At 36.2% G+C, this 18,215-nt stretch overlaps 2 protein-coding genes across 2 annotated transcripts; one reads left to right on the forward strand and one right to left on the reverse strand.

The window, feature by feature from the left end:
* Positions 1–9,040: 9,040 nt before the first annotated feature.
* On the forward strand, positions 9,041–12,686 carry LOC142638673 (uncharacterized). Its single transcript, XM_075812728.1, has 6 exons — positions 9,041–9,193; positions 9,548–9,801; positions 10,318–10,459; positions 10,581–10,673; positions 11,522–11,609; positions 12,103–12,686. The coding sequence occupies exons 1-6, from the start codon at positions 9,120–9,122 to the stop codon at positions 12,379–12,381; spliced, it is 930 nt and encodes a 309-aa protein (XP_075668843.1). The 5' UTR covers positions 9,041–9,119; the 3' UTR covers positions 12,382–12,686.
* A 551-nt stretch (positions 12,687–13,237) lies between these two features.
* On the reverse strand, positions 13,238–17,117 carry LOC142638099 (uncharacterized). Its single transcript, XM_075812096.1, has 2 exons — positions 14,202–17,117; positions 13,238–14,091 (listed from the first exon to the last, which is right to left on the reverse strand). The coding sequence occupies exons 1-2, from the start codon at positions 17,023–17,025 to the stop codon at positions 13,634–13,636; spliced, it is 3,282 nt and encodes a 1,093-aa protein (XP_075668211.1). The 5' UTR covers positions 17,026–17,117; the 3' UTR covers positions 13,238–13,633.
* Between the last annotated feature and the right edge of the window lie 1,098 nt (positions 17,118–18,215).

Here is an 18,215-nt window from a genome sequence, read left to right on the forward strand (position 1 = left end):
TAAAAATAGTGTTACTATGTACTCTATCATCAATAACTTTGGTTACACAAAATTTTTCACAATTGTTGAGGTGATGTTATAATTGGTGTGCAATAAAAATAGTGTTACTATGTAAAAATGATATTGCATGCTCTAATTATTATTTACCACCTTAAAAAACTATGAACAAATTAGAATAATCATTAAGTGTCTTTTATGTTTAACTATTTTATGAAATACTAATTCTTAAATGTTACTGAAATTTCATCGTTGTAGGAAGAAAAATATATTATGGATAGTCAAATTAATAACAGAAATAAACATTAAGACCAACATAAAAAATAAAAAAAAATCAAATATGATGAGCCAAAATGAAAATTTTAAATAGTAAAGGCAAAAAAAAAACACCCTAAATTTTAAGGCTTATAAGTGTATTTTAATCAACTACTTTAGTGACAATATATTTTTGGCAGGATGAACATTTTTTTTCATAATAAAAATGATCATATTTACTTGTTGATTTATAGTTAACTAAGAAGAAAGATTATAATAGAACTTAAATATATTTGAATTTTTCTTTCTATATTTCATATTTGAAAGCTTCAATGAAAAAATATAATTATAAATACAGAACCATGGGATTAATTTAATGATTTTGGAAGATTGCAGGTAAATATATAAACGTGTGGACTCAATCTCATAACTCTGTCTCTACCGTTAGTTTATCTCTTTTATCTGGCTAGCGTGATAAGGAAGAACCCGTCCCAACTCCATATCTGAAAAAGGGCATATACAAATATTGCCTTAAATAGTTAGGGCAGATCCATGGTCCGACATTATCTCATGTGGGATCGTATTAGAGCATTTGTATCAATTTGTGTAAAGGTTTTTGTCTATTTTAGTATCCCAAAGCATAATCAAGAGTCAAGATCCACCTATGTATGTTTTCACTATTGAACCAAACAACGTATGAATGTACGCCTACCTTCGAAATCTCCAATCCATATTATTCGTTGTGTGTAGTATGGTCCTACGTACTCCTTGTAATAAATTTTCATCCTTCAAAGATTCGAGTTTGGACTCAAAGAATCACTCACTTCCTGTGGCTGGATCATATATAAGTTACTTATTATTAGCCCCTATCATTTTTGGAATAGTGGTCCTCGCCATGAAAATTTTTCATAGTATAAAATAGAATAGACAAATGTTAACAAGCACCGTGGAGTACTTGTTAAGGTTAAAATAATGTTGGTCTTATTTAATAAAAAAATTGAATAGATAGGAAAAATTATATAAAGTTGACCCTAAAACTAATAAAGTTGACAAAATACTTACATAAAATTGAATGATTGACAAAAATTCTAATATAAAGTGATGTGAGAACGAGCACCTTACCGTATCCATTAACACAACCTATAGAATAATATTTAACAAATACTATACATAAAAGTCCATATTCTTTTACCATTTTTTCCCAAAACCGCCCATTCCAAGATTAGATATAAGGTTTGTTTGGATACCGTTTATTGTTGAAAACTAAAAACACTGTAGCAAAATAATTTTTAAATGTGTGAATAGTGTCATGAGACCCAAGTTTAAATGAAAATTTATTGAATTTCGTACTTGTGGATCCCGTGAACAATGCACGGGACCCACCATTTTTCAACAAAATGCGGGAACGCACGGAAAACGTGCGTTCCAAAGGCACGCATAATTACATTGTCTCCATACATCAGCCACCTCTCCACATATGGCTCATAGTCGTCCAACAATTGGGTTGAGCTTAGGTGAAAGAAAGTGCTAATTAATTATCAATGGCTCATTAACTTTTTTGCTTCAATTCAACATAACCATTGCTTTCATGGAGCTAATAGGTGTGCCGATGGGTTAGCCAAAATGGGTGTCAATCAATCCAGTCTTTCTGTGTTTGTATAATAGTCGACCAATGGACTTATTAGATACTTGGATGCTTTTTTATTCGGACTTGAATAATCTATTATTTTTCAAACGTTGTCCTCAACTTTTTGTTGTTTTCTAATTTCTATTAATGTATTTCTTTCTCTACCCACGAAATAATAATAATAATAATAATTTAAAAATTCATCATGAAAAAATTATTGTTTATTTCTTTATATACGATAAAAATTCTATTCTAAACTAATCTAAGAAAAAATCACTGTTAATAATGTGATATACATAAACAATTAATCCAAGGGTCCGTTTGGTAGAGGAGTTTGAGTAACGTTATTTAAAATGATGTGAAAAATGTGGTTTAAAAAGTGTTGTGAAAAACACATATTTATAGTATTCATAAAACAAAAAATGTGTTTGGTACCGTGTTTCAAATAACATATTTTGGTGTTTGAAAAATAAATTGTGTGTTTGGTATATGTGTGTTTATTTTTTAAAAACTGACAATGGTACAAATTTAAATTTATTATATCAAGAGAGAAGGCAAGTGCCTGAAGCGTATGAGGCCTTCTTTTTCCTTTTGTGCCACTGAAGCTTCTCTTTTTTTTGTGAGTAGGAATTGAGGAAGACGATGATCCGCAACTTTTTCCTTTACCTCACATTCCTCATCTCCATCGACACAGACAACGATTCATGGCAAGGCTTTAGTTTTCGTTGGATCTCGTCCATTCCTTGTTAGCAGTCCATGACCTAGCAATAACCAAGGGTTTGCTCGCCGCTGAAGCGAGGGGAAGAAGGTCCCACTTCACCACCAAAAACCCACTGGCTTGCTGCAAATCTAGGTTTGAAGAACACTTTGGCCTTAGTTCTTAATGGGTTTTTGTAACAAGATTGTTGTTTTCCTTCTCTATACTTTTAATTGAAAAACTGTGTCAATTTAGTGAGAGGGGTTTTGTGAGATACCCAAATACTTTAAACCACTCCATGGAAAGAAACCACCGACCCCTAGTGGAGGAAACCTTGTGAAAAGATACCAATTTTGGGGTTGTGGGATGTGAAAATAGAGAAGAAGATTCGGATAAATAGATGATTTTGTTGTAAAACATGAAGATGACAAAGTACCTTGTAGATTGCTCAGGTATTCAACCGTGTGTGTGGTAATTTCAAAAATAAGAAAAACAATAATAGTGTCTGATTTAAATTGAGGTGGCTTTGAGTCATGGCCTTTGAAAGCAGTCCATTATTATTAGCAATAGGAAAGTAAGAACAGATGTTGTTTGGAGTCTAAACAGTATAAAGTGTGTAGGTTTTTGGATTAACACCTAATCCAATATTACTCCCACAAGGCTTTAGAGTAAATAGTTCTGCAGGATTTACTCCACAATTCTTAGGAGTTGGTGGAGACTCACCCTGAGCAAGGTAAAATTTTATGAAAATTCAAAACAAGAGAAGTAACAAGAGGAATATTTTATTCGTACACCAGCAACTGTAAAAGCTTTTGGTGATAGTGATGGATCATAAATGATTTTTTTTGCACGTATAGTGATGGATTTGGAAATGATCTTTTTGAAGTGGACATGCGTATTACATTGTTACTTGGTTAGAACAAAACTTTTTATATAATACATATTACAATTGTTTGATATTAAACTTGATATTGAACTTGTGTCTTTGTGCAAATAACGTTGATAGCACAGTGAATTCAATACGCTTTGTTTTCTTTTGTAGATGTTGAAAGCAATGCGTAATGATATTGACAATGGGCTTAGGTTTCGAAATGTGAACTTTTTATGTGGCTTGAGAGCAAGCGTAAGGATTTCTAATAAGCGAAATGAGAAGCGATACAGGCTTTATCAATGTTGCCCAAGGGATCAGTGTGGGTTTTTTGAATGGTGTATTCCATTGAATATGCCATTGTCATATGCAGAGGATTTCCAACAACTACAAATAGAGCTATGTATTTTGCGAGAGGAATTGAAGGCCGTGCATGAGACGGTTCAACCCATTAGTGAGACTAAAAGAATAGTGAAGATTATGTTCGTTGGATGGTGCCTACTATGCATGGTTGTTGCACTACTGCTCACTATGTCAACGGTGTAAAAGAAAGTAATATGTTGCCCACTTTGTATTTCCTTGCTACCCATATTTGTGTAGGGTTTTTTGACATAGCAACCAACACATGTTTAGCATTGTTCCTTAGCATGTTTCAGACCATGCTTCAGGATGTTTCAAACCATTTGTTGGAATTTTTTAAGGATCAATGATTTCTCATGTTGGGCTTTGTGGAGCCTAGTTATGTTTAATTCGGTTGACAACCTAACCTGACTCAAATAATGTTGCTTGGTTTTTAATGGGAGATTTTCTGAAGCTTAGTCCATGGAGCAGAGGCTTGGAATCCTGTGCGCAGGATGTAGAAAAACATTGTTTTGGTGATTAGGGTTTTCTGTTGTTGTTTTTAAAAGACAGAAAAACTGTAGCCACACTTTGTATTTTTCCCTGATAATAGTGAAATTTATGCAACTCCGTGGATGTAGGCAAATTGCCAAACTACGTAAATATTGTCTTGTGCGTGTGATTATTATTTTTCTTTGGTGTATGTTTTCTCTATTTTTTGTTTCTCACAAGTTGGGAATTTCGTGGTAATTCCCTACATCTCATCCATCAACAGGTTATGTTTTGTTTCTCTATATATGCAGTAGTCTATCTGGAAGGACAATATATTTATATAACTTTGCAGCAAAGACAACATAATTTGTAGCAAAGACAGTTGGAATAATCAGCACAACAGTAGTTATTAACAATATCAGAATGGTTATTAACAACATCAGTAATTATTAACAACGCGGCTTGGGCACAAACAACATAATTTGCAACAAACAACATCACACAATAGTAGTTATTAACAACAAAATAATGGTTCCTTAACAAACCAGAATGTTGGAATAATCATTAACAAAAATTTTATACAATAAACTCAGTACCAAAACTAGTTCTTAACAATAAAAAGTAAACGGTTCCTTGACAAACCAGCAAATATTACCATCATTAACAAAAAGTTCACATATAGTAAGATCATTGTTCCTTAGCACACTATAATGTGACCCCACTAAACCATACAACCAATACAACAAAAAATGGTTCTAGTGGTAATTAGCATAATACACATAAGAACAAAAATAGTAGCTGCAACCCCACAAAAAGCAGCCCAAACTTGCTCCCTTTTCTTAACCAAGTCCCCTACATTAAACTAATGACTAAATACATCCAGCCCCATTTTCTATCCGGCCTCAGCATGATGAAAGCGGCCCTACTATCAAGCTTATGGAGTTTGTTAAGGACCTTGAACATGGTGTAATCATTAACATTTTCAATATTGTTAAGAGTTGCGACGGCCTTGTCCATTGAGAATTTATCACCCACCGACTCAGATTCAACAATTTCCTTTCAACTATCGCTATCCTTATTACTATGCCTTTTCCTTGACAAGTTTATGAACTGCATGATAGCATCAGTCATATATTCAATGGGCCCTCATTTCCTCTTCTTCCCTGCCGAGGTCTCTGAGTGAGATTACTGCTTTCTAGCACGCTTGCTACCTTGCCCTGCAATTGGGGTGGGCAGCTCCTCCACATCGTCTCCACTATCGGGTTTGACATTGACGTGTACTCCATGTGTTAGGAAAGCAGCATCCAATTTTCACTCTTCATTGTTGTTAGGGGCTAGTTGGGCAGAGGAAATTTGTAGAAATCCAATTGCAGTACCCGTGTTGAAGAGCCGTCCTAGCAAGTCATAGGGATCTAGCCCTTTTTTACGAAACTCTTTGCACTTAGGGTTGACCTATCAAGATGTGGTATATATGAGATTATTTATATGAATAATATGAATCAACGACATGAAAATTATAAAGTAAACCTATAACAATCACCACCACTGCCTATGCCCAAGTTGCGTCACTTCCTGTGATCATGTTAGTGACAGAATCCCATCCTATTCCGGTTCGACCGATTAGCTGAGAAAAAACTCGATGTCTTTGCTTTAACATTTGATATTTCTGGTGTAATTGATCTTTGCGATAGGCTTTTTTAGCTCATTGATTGAACTCGTTTTGGACAACTGTCCAAAGCCCTTTTATAAATTGGCCCCTAGGCATGTTCCCTTTGGCTTATTCTTCAACCAAAACATCTATGAAGTGTTTCTCAATGGGTGAAGGCCATAACTTCCAATCCTCAGTGTCGGATGATGCAGCCATCTAATAAAAGATACACACTTAAGCCAAAAAATATCCACTAACAAGGATAGTAGGCAACATAGAGTGTACATGGTTGCCTAATAAATTCAAGGTTTCTGATTTTCTAAATTACTTTTATGATTTCTCAGACTTGAACCTAATCCTCACCTAGGGGTGTCCACGGGTCGGTCCAGGTCGGGTTTGTGCCCAACCCGCAACCGACCCGATAGAATCAGGTGGTGAATGTTCAAACCCGCCACCAACCAGCGAGAGAGTCGGATCAGAGCAGTTGGATTGGATCGGATAGCAGTTGGGCATGGTTGGGTCGTCTACAGTGGAAAAATCTGAATTTTTTTTTTCTCAAGCAAAAATTCGCCAAATCTGGCGGAGATCTCACCGAATCTAGTGAGATCTCACTAGATCTAGTAAGATTTCCACCAGATCTAGCTGAGATCTCCCCAAATCATGCATAAATCTCGTTAGATCTCAAGTAATATGCCATAAAACTCGCCGAAAAAAGCTTGAATTGTCGGTTTTCGTAAGTCTCCGGTCGGGTTGGTTGAGGTGAGTTTTAGAGGAGAGAACCCGCCAACCGACCCACTAGGCTCGGTTTCTAGGCTTTGTAACCCGCCACTGACCATCGGAGCTCACGGATCGGTCTCGGTGGGTCGGTTCCGATCGGGTCTGGTCAGGTGGAACGGGTCCAGGTCCGAGTCTAGCTGGACAGCCTTATCCTCACCAATACTAGTAATTGAAGAATAGGAAAATGATCATTTGCACAAAAAACTCTACCAAACATGTTGTAGCATTATGTATTAAGTTCAGATATAGCTAGAGCAACATATTCACCAATTAACTCAAACAAGTTATTATAAGTATATATAAAAGAGATTGCAGTGAAGACAAGTTACATAAAGCATGGGGAAACAAAACAAAATTAACATCACAATTATAAATGATTTATATGAAATCAAATATACACTTTAGGCCTTTATAAATGATTTCTTCCTAAACCCTATTGTGCTAGGAAAGGCCCATTTTCCAAACCATACTTAGCTTTAGTTAGATGGGCATGGAGGAAAATCGTGTCCAAAATCAAGAGCAAAAATTAATAGCAATTGTGAAGAAATATGAACACTGTGGAAGGATTGTTCAACAGCACCTAAGAACAAATGCAACAGCAAAATTGAACATTGAATTGAACAGCAAAATTAAACACATACCGTAGGTGAAGGAATTGTGTTGGAGGAGGATGAATATGGTAGAATGACTGAGGAGGAAGACACTGTGTCTACAAAATCCATAATATACTCAGCTAATGGTAGATGCACTGTACAAGGGAACTTAAATTAATTTGAGATAAAGTCTGATAGTAGTTTGAAAAAATCTTGCCCAAAACTGTGATTAAAGGCGTTGCTGGACTGTTCCAGTAAATACGGTGGTTGGGGAGATGAATCAGGCTGTACAAATTTGGGATAAATTTTGGTGAATTTAGGGTTTTGTAACTTTGGTTTGTAATGGATTTATGAACACTCTTAGATGGCTATTGGGATAAGTAATGAGGGATTCGGGTGGGTGTGTGGGATTAACGAAGGGTTAATGAAGGGAGCTACTTGGTGGTGATGGGACTGCCGTTGTGTAAGAGGGAGAGGAGAAGTAAGTTTTGGGAAGGATGAGACTCAGGACTGTAAACGAACTAAGCCGTTCATGAACAGCTTGGGTTCGGCTTGATAAAAAAGCTCGTTCATGTTTGATTGGTTATAAATAAGCCAAGCTTAAGCCTTAGTTTTAGACTTGTTTGATAAATAAGTCGAGCCTAAACAAAAAAAAAATTGTTTGTGAATAAGCTCGTGAACAATATGGCTTAATAAAAACATGCCGAGCTTAAGGTCGTTTATAGCTTGATATATGTTTACTAAATAAACTCATTGTTATGACATTACACATATGTTTTAGAATGTTAATTTATAGCTTATTTATTCATATATGTTTTGGAATGTTAATTTATTTAGATTTGTGAACATTATTGTTGTATGGATAACAAATGTGGGTGTAAAAATTATATTTTGAACAATTACTCAAGCTATAAACAATGAATGATGAATGGATGGATTTAATTATGTAAAGTTGTAATTTGAACAATTTATAACCATGGGTGGAATTAGAAACATAATAAAATGAGTATATTATTGTTTTTTGTTTACTTGATTTTTGGTGATATAAGCATTTGAAGATGCAATTTTTTTGGATCCCAAGTTATAAAGCTTGACTTCAGCTCGAGTTTGAGCTTAAGTTTCGCTTGACTAATTAATCAAGCCAAGTTAAGCTCAAATTTTTTGGCATTCTCATGAGCTCAAGTTCAAACAATGTTTCTAGACTTGTCTTAAATTCAAGCCAAGCTTGAGCATTTGATTTTTATTGATAAGCCAAGCTCAAACATGCACTATTCGACAAAACTTGGCTTGTTTACTGCCCTAGATGAGAGAGTAAAGACTCAGAACAGACAAATGGCATGAGAGAGAAGAGAGTTGAAGTGTAGTCATTTTAGATGGGTCCAATGTATTTCAACCAAACGGTAATATAACTCAAACACCATTTGAACAACACACCTTACCAAACGCAAAATTTAGCGTAGAGTCCATGTGTTTGGGCATTTAAACAACAAACAATAGTTCTCATACACTCCTGCCAAATAGTGCCTTCATTTCCCACAAAGCATTAATTTAGGCTCGTTTCTCAAAAAAATAAAAACAAAGCATTAATTTAGGCTCTATTTCTTTCTCAAAATCAAATAACAAACAATAACATACAATTATTTGGGCCTGAGCCCTGAGTACATGAGTGGGCCCAAAACTTATTCATCGTGGCCCAGAAAATTACAGAAACTGAATATTCACTCTCCTACTAGAACATTGTCAAACACGCGCCCCTGAAAACAGATTTACAAAACCCTAACCCATCCCAAATTAGGGTTTATGATTTGTCTCTAAAAACTCAAAAAATGGCGGCTTTGGCGGGAAATCTCAGCTCCAGAATCTCATCCCAACTTCAATATCGAGTCTTATTAATTCCCTGGTGAGAAATTTCTCTGAATTCTGCTTCATAACTTTTGTACCCTCTGTTTGGCTGCCTAGAAAAAGAAGGAAATGGAAATTAAATCATATACTTATAATCTTTTTGGATTTTCTGGAATTGGGTATCATTCTCTTAGTTCAGAAAATGTATAAAAAAGAAAAAAAATTAAAACTCACTTCCCAATCAATGAAATCTCTCATGTCTAATGCTTTAATTTTTATTTTCTTTTCCTACAATTTCTCAGCAACCAAACAAAAGATTAATAATTTACAGAATTATTTCACTGAAAGTTGAAAATTTGTGGACATGTAATCTTAAGGTAGTTTCCAATAACAAATTTCTTTTCATTTATAGGTTGAAGAAGAACAATGCCACTGCAATCACTTGTTTGCAGAGTAGGGACTATAGTTCATCGGATCCAGTTAGGTACATTCCCAAGAAATCTTCTAAGGTTAACAAACCTGAAAGTCCTCTGCCTATAAAGGGTTCTAAGAAACCCAGTAACCGTTCCAATACAATGCAGAGAAGTATAGTTTTTGATGAGGACAAATCTCGAAATCACAATCAAATGTTCAAGGATAATGTGTTGTTGGATGATTTTGAACGAGGTATGTAATGTATTTTTAGTTTATTCAAAGTGGTGAAAGAAAATTGAGATTAGTTTCTACATTGAAGGATTGGTAAACTATGAGTAATGTTTGACTGTGCAATGTTTGTGGGCAATGTTATGTTATAACATTTTAATCTGTTGGTAGTGGTGATCTTGAAACTTCGTGGTTATGAGGTCAGAGCTATGAGATTCATTCAGTCTATTCACAAGTGGGCAGACAATATATTATATGTTTTAAGTTGAAAATAAAGTGGCCATGCAGTTGGTTAGATAAGCATGAAGAATGCCATTCTTAAAACCATGTGTTCCCTTTGTATATTTGTTTGTTATGTACAAAGAAAATGGATATAGATTAATCTGTAGATGTTGCATTGCTGTTTGATGTAACTTTAGCATGTTGTTCTTGTGTTGTTAACTGGGCTCTATATGTATGCAAATTTCTAGCAATATGCATAAGACATTAAGGCATTTCTATAGCTGGAAAAAGAAATTCTTCATGATGTGGCATTTGTAGACGATGAATTCATGGAAGAGACTGAGGAGGTTATTGAAAAGTCCAGTATCCATCAAAGGAAGGATTCCAAGCAGGATGTATCATGTGCTTTTGAAACTAAGCAAGATGCAGAAAAATTGGCAATTGAATTACTTGCAACAAGGTTAGAATATTACTTTCTGCGAAATCATAGCTTCAGGACGTATCAAGCATGCGTGTCTGCTTCTGTGAGCAGAAGAAGATAAGGGCAATCTGTTTTTTGAGTTTGTTTTCTTTCTTTGCAGAGCATTCACAGCTGTTGAAATGAGAAAGAAACTGCATGGCAAGGGATTTTCACCTGATACTGTGGAGTCAGTGATGGATGATTTCCAGAGAAGGTGCAAAAGTAATTAGTTAAGATCCATTATGCTTAAGGTGTTCACTGGCAACTTTTTAAAATGGTCACTGACTTGATTGGGTCCACGACTTTCTTGATTATTTGTTCTTCTTTATATTGCAACTGGGCAATAATATTTTCTCTTCTTGTGTCTCTTAAGTCTTATCAACTTCCATTTGCATCAACAATAGAATTATGGACTAAAAAAGAACTAGAAATAGCATTATAAAATCTTCAGGTTAATGTTTAATATTGGGATTCCCATTTTTGAAGCTATCACTCTTTTTTCTTATAAGTCAGATGCTGCTAACAATGGACTGTAGCTTATAAATTTAGATTACAGCTGCTGTTGCACGATTTCTATTCTTGATTATTGTAGGATGTTGTATTCTTGTTACCTGATGCCTAGAGGTCAAAATTTTGAAACTGGAATTTTTCCCCCCCTCTCTTCTTTCCTGTGGATCTGACTTATCTTTTAAAGGACTCCAGGCACTTTCTATCAGATCTGTAGTTTTAACTGATTTTCCATTACAACTTCGTCAATTTGAACTTGTTCAGTAAGCTTTCAAGGTATTCTTGCCAATGAGTTCTAGCTCAGACAGCACCTCCTTCCCCATGAGAAAAGGTGGAGGGTAAGGTTGTGGGTTCAAAACCCATTGGGTGTGTGTGTAAACTTACAATTTAAAAAAATAGGCTTTCAAATGTATTCAATCCATTTCTCACTTTTCAAGCATGTATTACCATTTCTAGCACTTTTTTTTTTTTTTACTATATATATCATTGTATCCTAATATTTTCACTCATCCGTATAGATTCTGTTTGCAAGTTTGACCCTTTTTGTTATTGTAGAGGGTTTATAAATGATAGCTTGTATGCGGAAACATTTTCTCAGTCTAGATGGTCTAGTTCAAGTTGGGGACCAAGGCGTATCAAGCAGGTAAGCTCTCCTGTTTATCCTACCAAATACTTTTAAAAAAAAAACATCCTACCAAGTATCACAACATGTTATTATATAAATCTCTGAGAGCTCAGCTGCCTTTCTAGCCATGGGCCTTCTTTCTCTTTTCAATGTTATTTGGTAGCTGTTTCTTGTCAGCTGCTGCTTCTTTCTTGACTTCAGATATTACTTTTGTGGAATTTCTTTTAATAAAACCTTAGGGGAGACAACTATTTAGTTATCCATTATTATTTTTTCTAAATGATTTACCCCAAAATCTTTTGTTTTCTTATCGTCAACTTGTAAGTTGGAATATAGTTTTTAACCTTCTAAAATAATGTGATATTTGTGTGTGGTATCTAAAAGTAAAAAATTTGAGTATAGATTGCATGAAAATCTGTAAAGGTAAAGAATGGGACTTATTGCTTTCATTTTCTTTATGTTATTCTTAGGGGAAATATATTTCTTTATGTGAGCATTGTTGTTGGATCAGGCACTCTTGAGGAAAGGAGTAAGTGAAGTTGATGCAGAGAATGCGGTAAAACTGGTTTTTGAGAAAGATGAATCCGGTGATCATGAGTCAAGTCTTGGCTTGTCAAAGACTTCTGTGGATCATTTATTTATCCAGGCCTCAAAGCAGTGGCTCCGAGGTCTGGATGTGCCAAAAGAGAAAAGGAAATCAAGGATAATTCGCTGGCTTCAATACCGAGGGTTCAACTGGGGTGTTATCAGCATTATATTAAAGAAATTAGAGTCTCAGCATCCTCCCTAAGCAACAATGGGGCTGTTTTATTTTCGTGGCTCCTAAGAATTGGGATGCTATGCCATTTTCATCACTTCACATGTAAATTGTGTAATTTGGATAGGGTTGCGCTCTCCATTGGAACACATGCTCTGTCCAGAAAAATTACTACGTCAGCCTACCCTAGAGTCATCTAATCTAGGTAGAATTACTTAAGTAACAATGTAGAGATGCTTTTGGTGGGATCAACATTTTTATTTCAAAGCGTAGAAGTTCTCATGTATCACAATAACCATCTTAATGAAATCCAGTTGTTTGTATGGTGTATGTGTTTAGTCATTGATTTGTAGTTACTCAAGAAGATAAGCTGCGATGAATTTACCTTCTTACTTGCATTGTATATGAATGTTGCTACAGTTCATGTTTGAAAACTGCTGCTGCTTCTTTTTGATAATATGTATGAAAGCTTATATGAAAAAATGAACTTGTAAATACTGGAATGTTATATAAACTGTTAGGTCAATTTAATTCTTGTGGATGTTATAGACAGCCTGGGTGCACAATATAAATGAGACAGTAACTTTTTATTTTTTAAAGATCAAGTTAACCTTCGATGATCCTATTAGTGCTATTATTATGCTCACATTATCACAATCCATGTGCAGCGATTCTTTAATTAGAATTGTTATGTTGTTTTGGTATGTCTACAAGTTAATGGTCCTGCTGGCACATGTGATTCCGATTAAGACAGTCTTATAAACCAAGACTAATATCCTTACGGAAGAGTTTTTTATTGCTTTAAAGTTTCTTTCAGACTGCACATGGACATGTGATGTATGTATCCTGGGACCATGTGGGTACTGCTGGAAAGACTATCACACAGAGAGAGAGAGGAATCTCATTCCCTTACAATAAATTCTAACTAAATCAATCCAAAAATACCAATCATTGTATTGGCTTCCAACACACCCTGCAGTCTCTCTCTGACCTTCAAGAGACAATTAAGCCATCACTGTTCCCAAGATAATCCTCCTCTATAGCAGAGACATCAAGGAAGTTACAATCTTAAAGCTCCAGAATTATGTTGCCTATGTTAAGGCTATATTAACTACTTAATTGAGAATTTTGCTAATAGATTATTTATTTTGATTTACAACAACCACATATAGTAAAAACTACAAACAAAAATTACACTACAATTCCTCCTGTGTTGTTCTTGCCTCCTTTAATGGATATGCACAAAACATAAAGCAAATAGCTTCTTGAAATCTTGATTCTGATCTTAGATTGAATCATCAGAGAAAGCAAAGGAACAATTGGAAGACCCATGTAAAATTACTTTCCTAGCAGGAGATGAGGAACGAATAGCTTCTGACAAACCTCCCTTTGACATGTCAGGTTCTGGCCTTGTGGCCTCGACATGTCGAATTTCTGTGAGCATTGCAACAACATCTTTCATCATAGGACGATCATCAGGTCGCGTACTGACACAGAGAAATGAAACTGCTAGTGTTTGGAGCATCTCATGCATTGTAGGGTCAGCCCTCCCCCTAAGCTTTGAATCAAGAATGTCAACTGGGTCTCTCTTGGTAGCTAAGTGGTCACGCACCCATTGAACTAAGTTTGCACCCCCAGGCAAAGTTGGGTCTAATGGGTGCCTCCCAGTCAAGACCTCTAGTAGAACCACACCAAAACTGTAAACATCACTCTTCTCAGTGATAGGCTGCATTGATGCATGCTCTAAGAACACCAAAAAAACAATAATAAAGATTTATTAGTGGGTTATTGAAATGAAATTATTGAAGAACAAAATTAAGCTAATTGAAATTAGGTAGGAAAAAGAAAAGTACCAGGAGCCATGTATCCATAAGAACCAGCAAGATGAGGTTTTGGACTTTGTTTGGTAACATCATCACCACCATTGCTGTTCGCAATCCTAGCCAAACCAAAGTCAGCAAGGTAAGTTTCATAGCTAGGACCCAACAACACATTCATAGCTTTCACATCCCCATGCAAAATAGCAGGCACACAGTCATGGTGCAAGTATGCAAGTGCATGTGCTACACCCAAAACAACATCATATCTAGTCTCCCACTCTGCACCTCCCTTGCCAGCACCATGAAGAAGTGAACTCAAGCTTCCATTTGGTAGGTAATCATAGAACAGCAGCTTCAGGTTCCGATTTGATCCCCAACCCAGTAGCCGGATGATATTCTTGTGTCGAATTGAACCAAGTGTCTGAATTTCAGAGTTGAATGCTCCTGACTCTTCTGATGACCACATCTTCTTAACTGCTAGTGTCTCTCCATTTGGAATTGTCACCCTGTATACAACTCCAGAGCTCCCAGTGCCAATCACATTAGATGATGTTAGATTCCGGACTATGTCATCAATGGAGAAGTCGAGCTTTTGATATAAAGTCATTTCCCAATTGTCATCTTCCATGAGCTTGCTGTTGGCCAAGTGGGCACGTACTAACATGTAGATTGAGAGAAGTACTAGTAAAACACTAGTACTAATGAGGACGGACATAACTAGCTTCATAGCTGTTCTGGCATGGCCAACAGGTCCCATGCTTCCAGCAGGAGTTACGACCCCATTAGAGATGTAGAGACCTTTGTTTGCAGCCAAGTCACTGAGAGGGAGTTTCCTAAAGAATGGAGTGTTGGGCAATTCACCTGAGAAGTCATTGAAGGAGATATTGAGGGAGACAAGGTTTTGAAGGTTTACAAGAGTGTCCAGATTGCCACTGAGCTGGTTGTGGGAAATGTCTAGGACTCCCAGCTTGCTAAGACCAGAGAATTCAGATGGTATCTTACCAGAAAGTTGGTTGCAGCTTAGATTGAGAGATATTGCAAGTGCTGGAATTTGACCGAGTTCCTTTGGAATCTCACCAGAGAAACTATTGCTGCTGAGGTCTAATAATTGTAGATTACTACAAGACAGGATCTCAGCTGGAATTATACCAGAAAGTTGATTCTTGCCAAGAATGAGTTTGGCTAATTCTGTCAATGACCCAATGCTATGAGTCAGTGGCCCTGTAAGCCTATTGTCTGAGATGTCCACAAACTGCAGGCTTTTGGGGAAAGTGTCTGGCACAAAACCAGTGAGTCCATTAGAATGAAGATCAAGAAACTCAAGTCCTTGGCAGCCAGATATTGATGGAGGAATTGCTCCAACAAGACGGTTGCTGCTAATGTCGACAAAATTCAAACTTTTCAAGTTTCCAATCTCCGATGGAATAGTGCCCCCAAGCCTATTGCCACTGAGTCTTAACCTGTACAAGTTTGTGCAGTTTCCTATATCAGGATGTATAAAGCCAGAGAGATTATTAGAAAGTAGCAGCACCTTTGTAAGATTTTTCAATGCAAATATCTGCTTCGGTATTGGACCAAACAAATTGTTATAAGACAGATCAAGAGACTGAAGTTCCTGGCACTCAGAGAGGCTCTCTGGAATTTTTCCAGATAGCCTATTCCGCCAGGCAAAAAATAGTGTTAAGCTCTTTAGATTGCCAATAAGAACAGGAATATCGCCTACAATGCTGTTGTTGTCGATTTCCAGATTAACAAGAGCCGTGCAATTTGAGATTTCAGAAGGTATGGTACCTGATAACTGATTAACACTCAGCTGAAGGTCTTGAAGATTATAAAGCTCTCCAACACTCTTTGGCATACTACCTGTCAGAAGATTGTCTGAAAAGTCAATGACTTTGAGCTCTCTGCAGCTTCCTATCTCATCTGGGATTGTACCAACTAGACTGTTCTGCCACAACAACAATTTCTGAAGCTTTTTAAGCTCTCCAATTCTCCTTGGGATTTGACCAGAGAGGGAATTTTGATACAAGAACAAATTCTGCAACTCACTGCAATTTGCAATCTCTTCTGGGATAGAACCAGACAGTAGAGTCGTATAAATGGCTATGGTTTGAATTCTTTTCAACATTCCAATTGATGAAGGGATGTTTCCAGAAATGCTGGTTTCAGCCAGGCCTAACATAACCAAGTTAGTGCAGTTTCCAATCTCCCAAGGCAGCTCACCCTTAAGATCTTTATTCCCACCCACTCGGAAGACTTGTAGCTTGCTTAATGCTCCAATACTCCTTGGAATTTCACTGCTGAGTTGATTGTCCATGAGAGTCAGATACACAAGACTTGAGAGGTTTCCAATGTTGGAAGGGATTGCACCTTCAAGGTAATTTGAATTGAGAGATAAAGTTTGCAACTTGCTTAGCCTGCAAAGTTCATCTGGGATTTTTCCTGAGAGAGAATTGTCACTGAGATCAAGAATGCTGAGCTCGTGATAGTCTCCGAATTCTTTTGGAATTGTTCCAGTGAGATTTGTTGATAATAGGGCAATGATCTTCAAAGACCTGAGAGGTTGTAAATTTGAAGGCAATGAGCCTTGCAAATCTACTTCTTTCAACCTTATCTCCAACACTTGGCCATTTGAGTTGCATTGAACCCCAAGCCAATTGCATGGACTTGGGTCCAAAGGATTCCATGATTTCAATGCGTTTGTGGAGCTGTTTAAACTGTTCTTCCATGCTAAAAGAACCTGTCCTTGCTCATCAATAGAGTAACAACAAGAAAATAAAAGTGTGTTAATTGAAAGAAGTAAGGTGAAGGAGAAGACTCTAGGAGAAAGCAAGAGATGCCTTAGACTTGCAGGCATTGCTGAGAGAAGAGAACAGGTAATCTGTTTTGGGATTGTAGAGGGGGGAACCCCATGTTTTGTTTATAGAAGAAAAGCAGAAGATCTGGATCCAAGAGCACCTTCTTTATTATATTATTATTATTGTAATTGGTATTGTTTTTTAGTTTAGAGATGGTGATGGGGATAGCTTTCTGGATTTATCTATGTATCTGTTTTTTTCTTTAAGGCATTATTTGTTTAGCCTTTCTGTTACTGAGCACAATGCTTTATGATTTTGATTTCTGTTTGTTACTCTCTTTGTAAGTTAGTCTTTTACCAGGAGTAAGCTGTCAGAAATGACAATGGTGGTGATGAATGTTTGTGTAAAGAAAATTTCCTATGTTTATTGCTCACTTTGACAGTGGATTTCTGTTTGTTACTCACTTTGTAAGTTAGTCTTTTACCAGGAGTAAGCTGTCAGAAAATAAATATGGTGGTGAAGAATGTCTGTGTAAAGAAAATTTCCTTTCTTATTGCTCAGTTTGACTGTTTCATCATCTTGTTTTTTGGGTTATCTGGTTGTATCCCAATCTATGTAATTATTATAATTGGAAGATAAAATTGACATGGTTAAGTTGTACAGGAAGTCAGGAACTGATAAAATGAGGAGTAACAGTTTCCTTATCTCTTATCAAACTGTGAGCCGTTCGATTGGTGGATTATCCTGAAGATAGTGATGGGCTAATGATCAAACCAACCAGACACAATGACCCATTTTAATGTTTTAGCCCCAGATTTGTTAATCAAGATGGTCATGTCTTCTTTAATAAGCAAGGTCCAGAGGTGGTCCATCAATTTATGTGGTTTATAGTTGATGAGCCTGCCATTTGGTTGTTGCTGAATGTGTTTCTGTAACTTCACAATGTTTTCAGGAGATAAAAACAAGTAGACCGTACACATATTTTTATCAAATTTTGAGGTTTGAACAATAAAATAAGAGAGTTTGGGTTGCATTAAAAGGTTATACCCAACGCATAAAAATGTCACTTCTTTGAAATTTGAAAAAAAAAAAAAATGTGAATGGTGATTGGTAGACAGTCTTGCTTCTTTTCTTTTTTTTCCCCCTTTTTTTAGAGTTTTGTTGCATTATTAAATCGTGTTAGGAAGGTTCAATTGGGTTATGGTCAAGAAACTATACTCAAAAATAGGTTTTCTTTATTATTTTGCTA

The sequence above is a fragment of the Castanea sativa genome, chromosome 6 (assembly GCF_040712315.1).
Source record: "Castanea sativa cultivar Marrone di Chiusa Pesio chromosome 6, ASM4071231v1".
Lineage (NCBI taxonomy): Eukaryota > Viridiplantae > Streptophyta > Magnoliopsida > Fagales > Fagaceae > Castanea > Castanea sativa.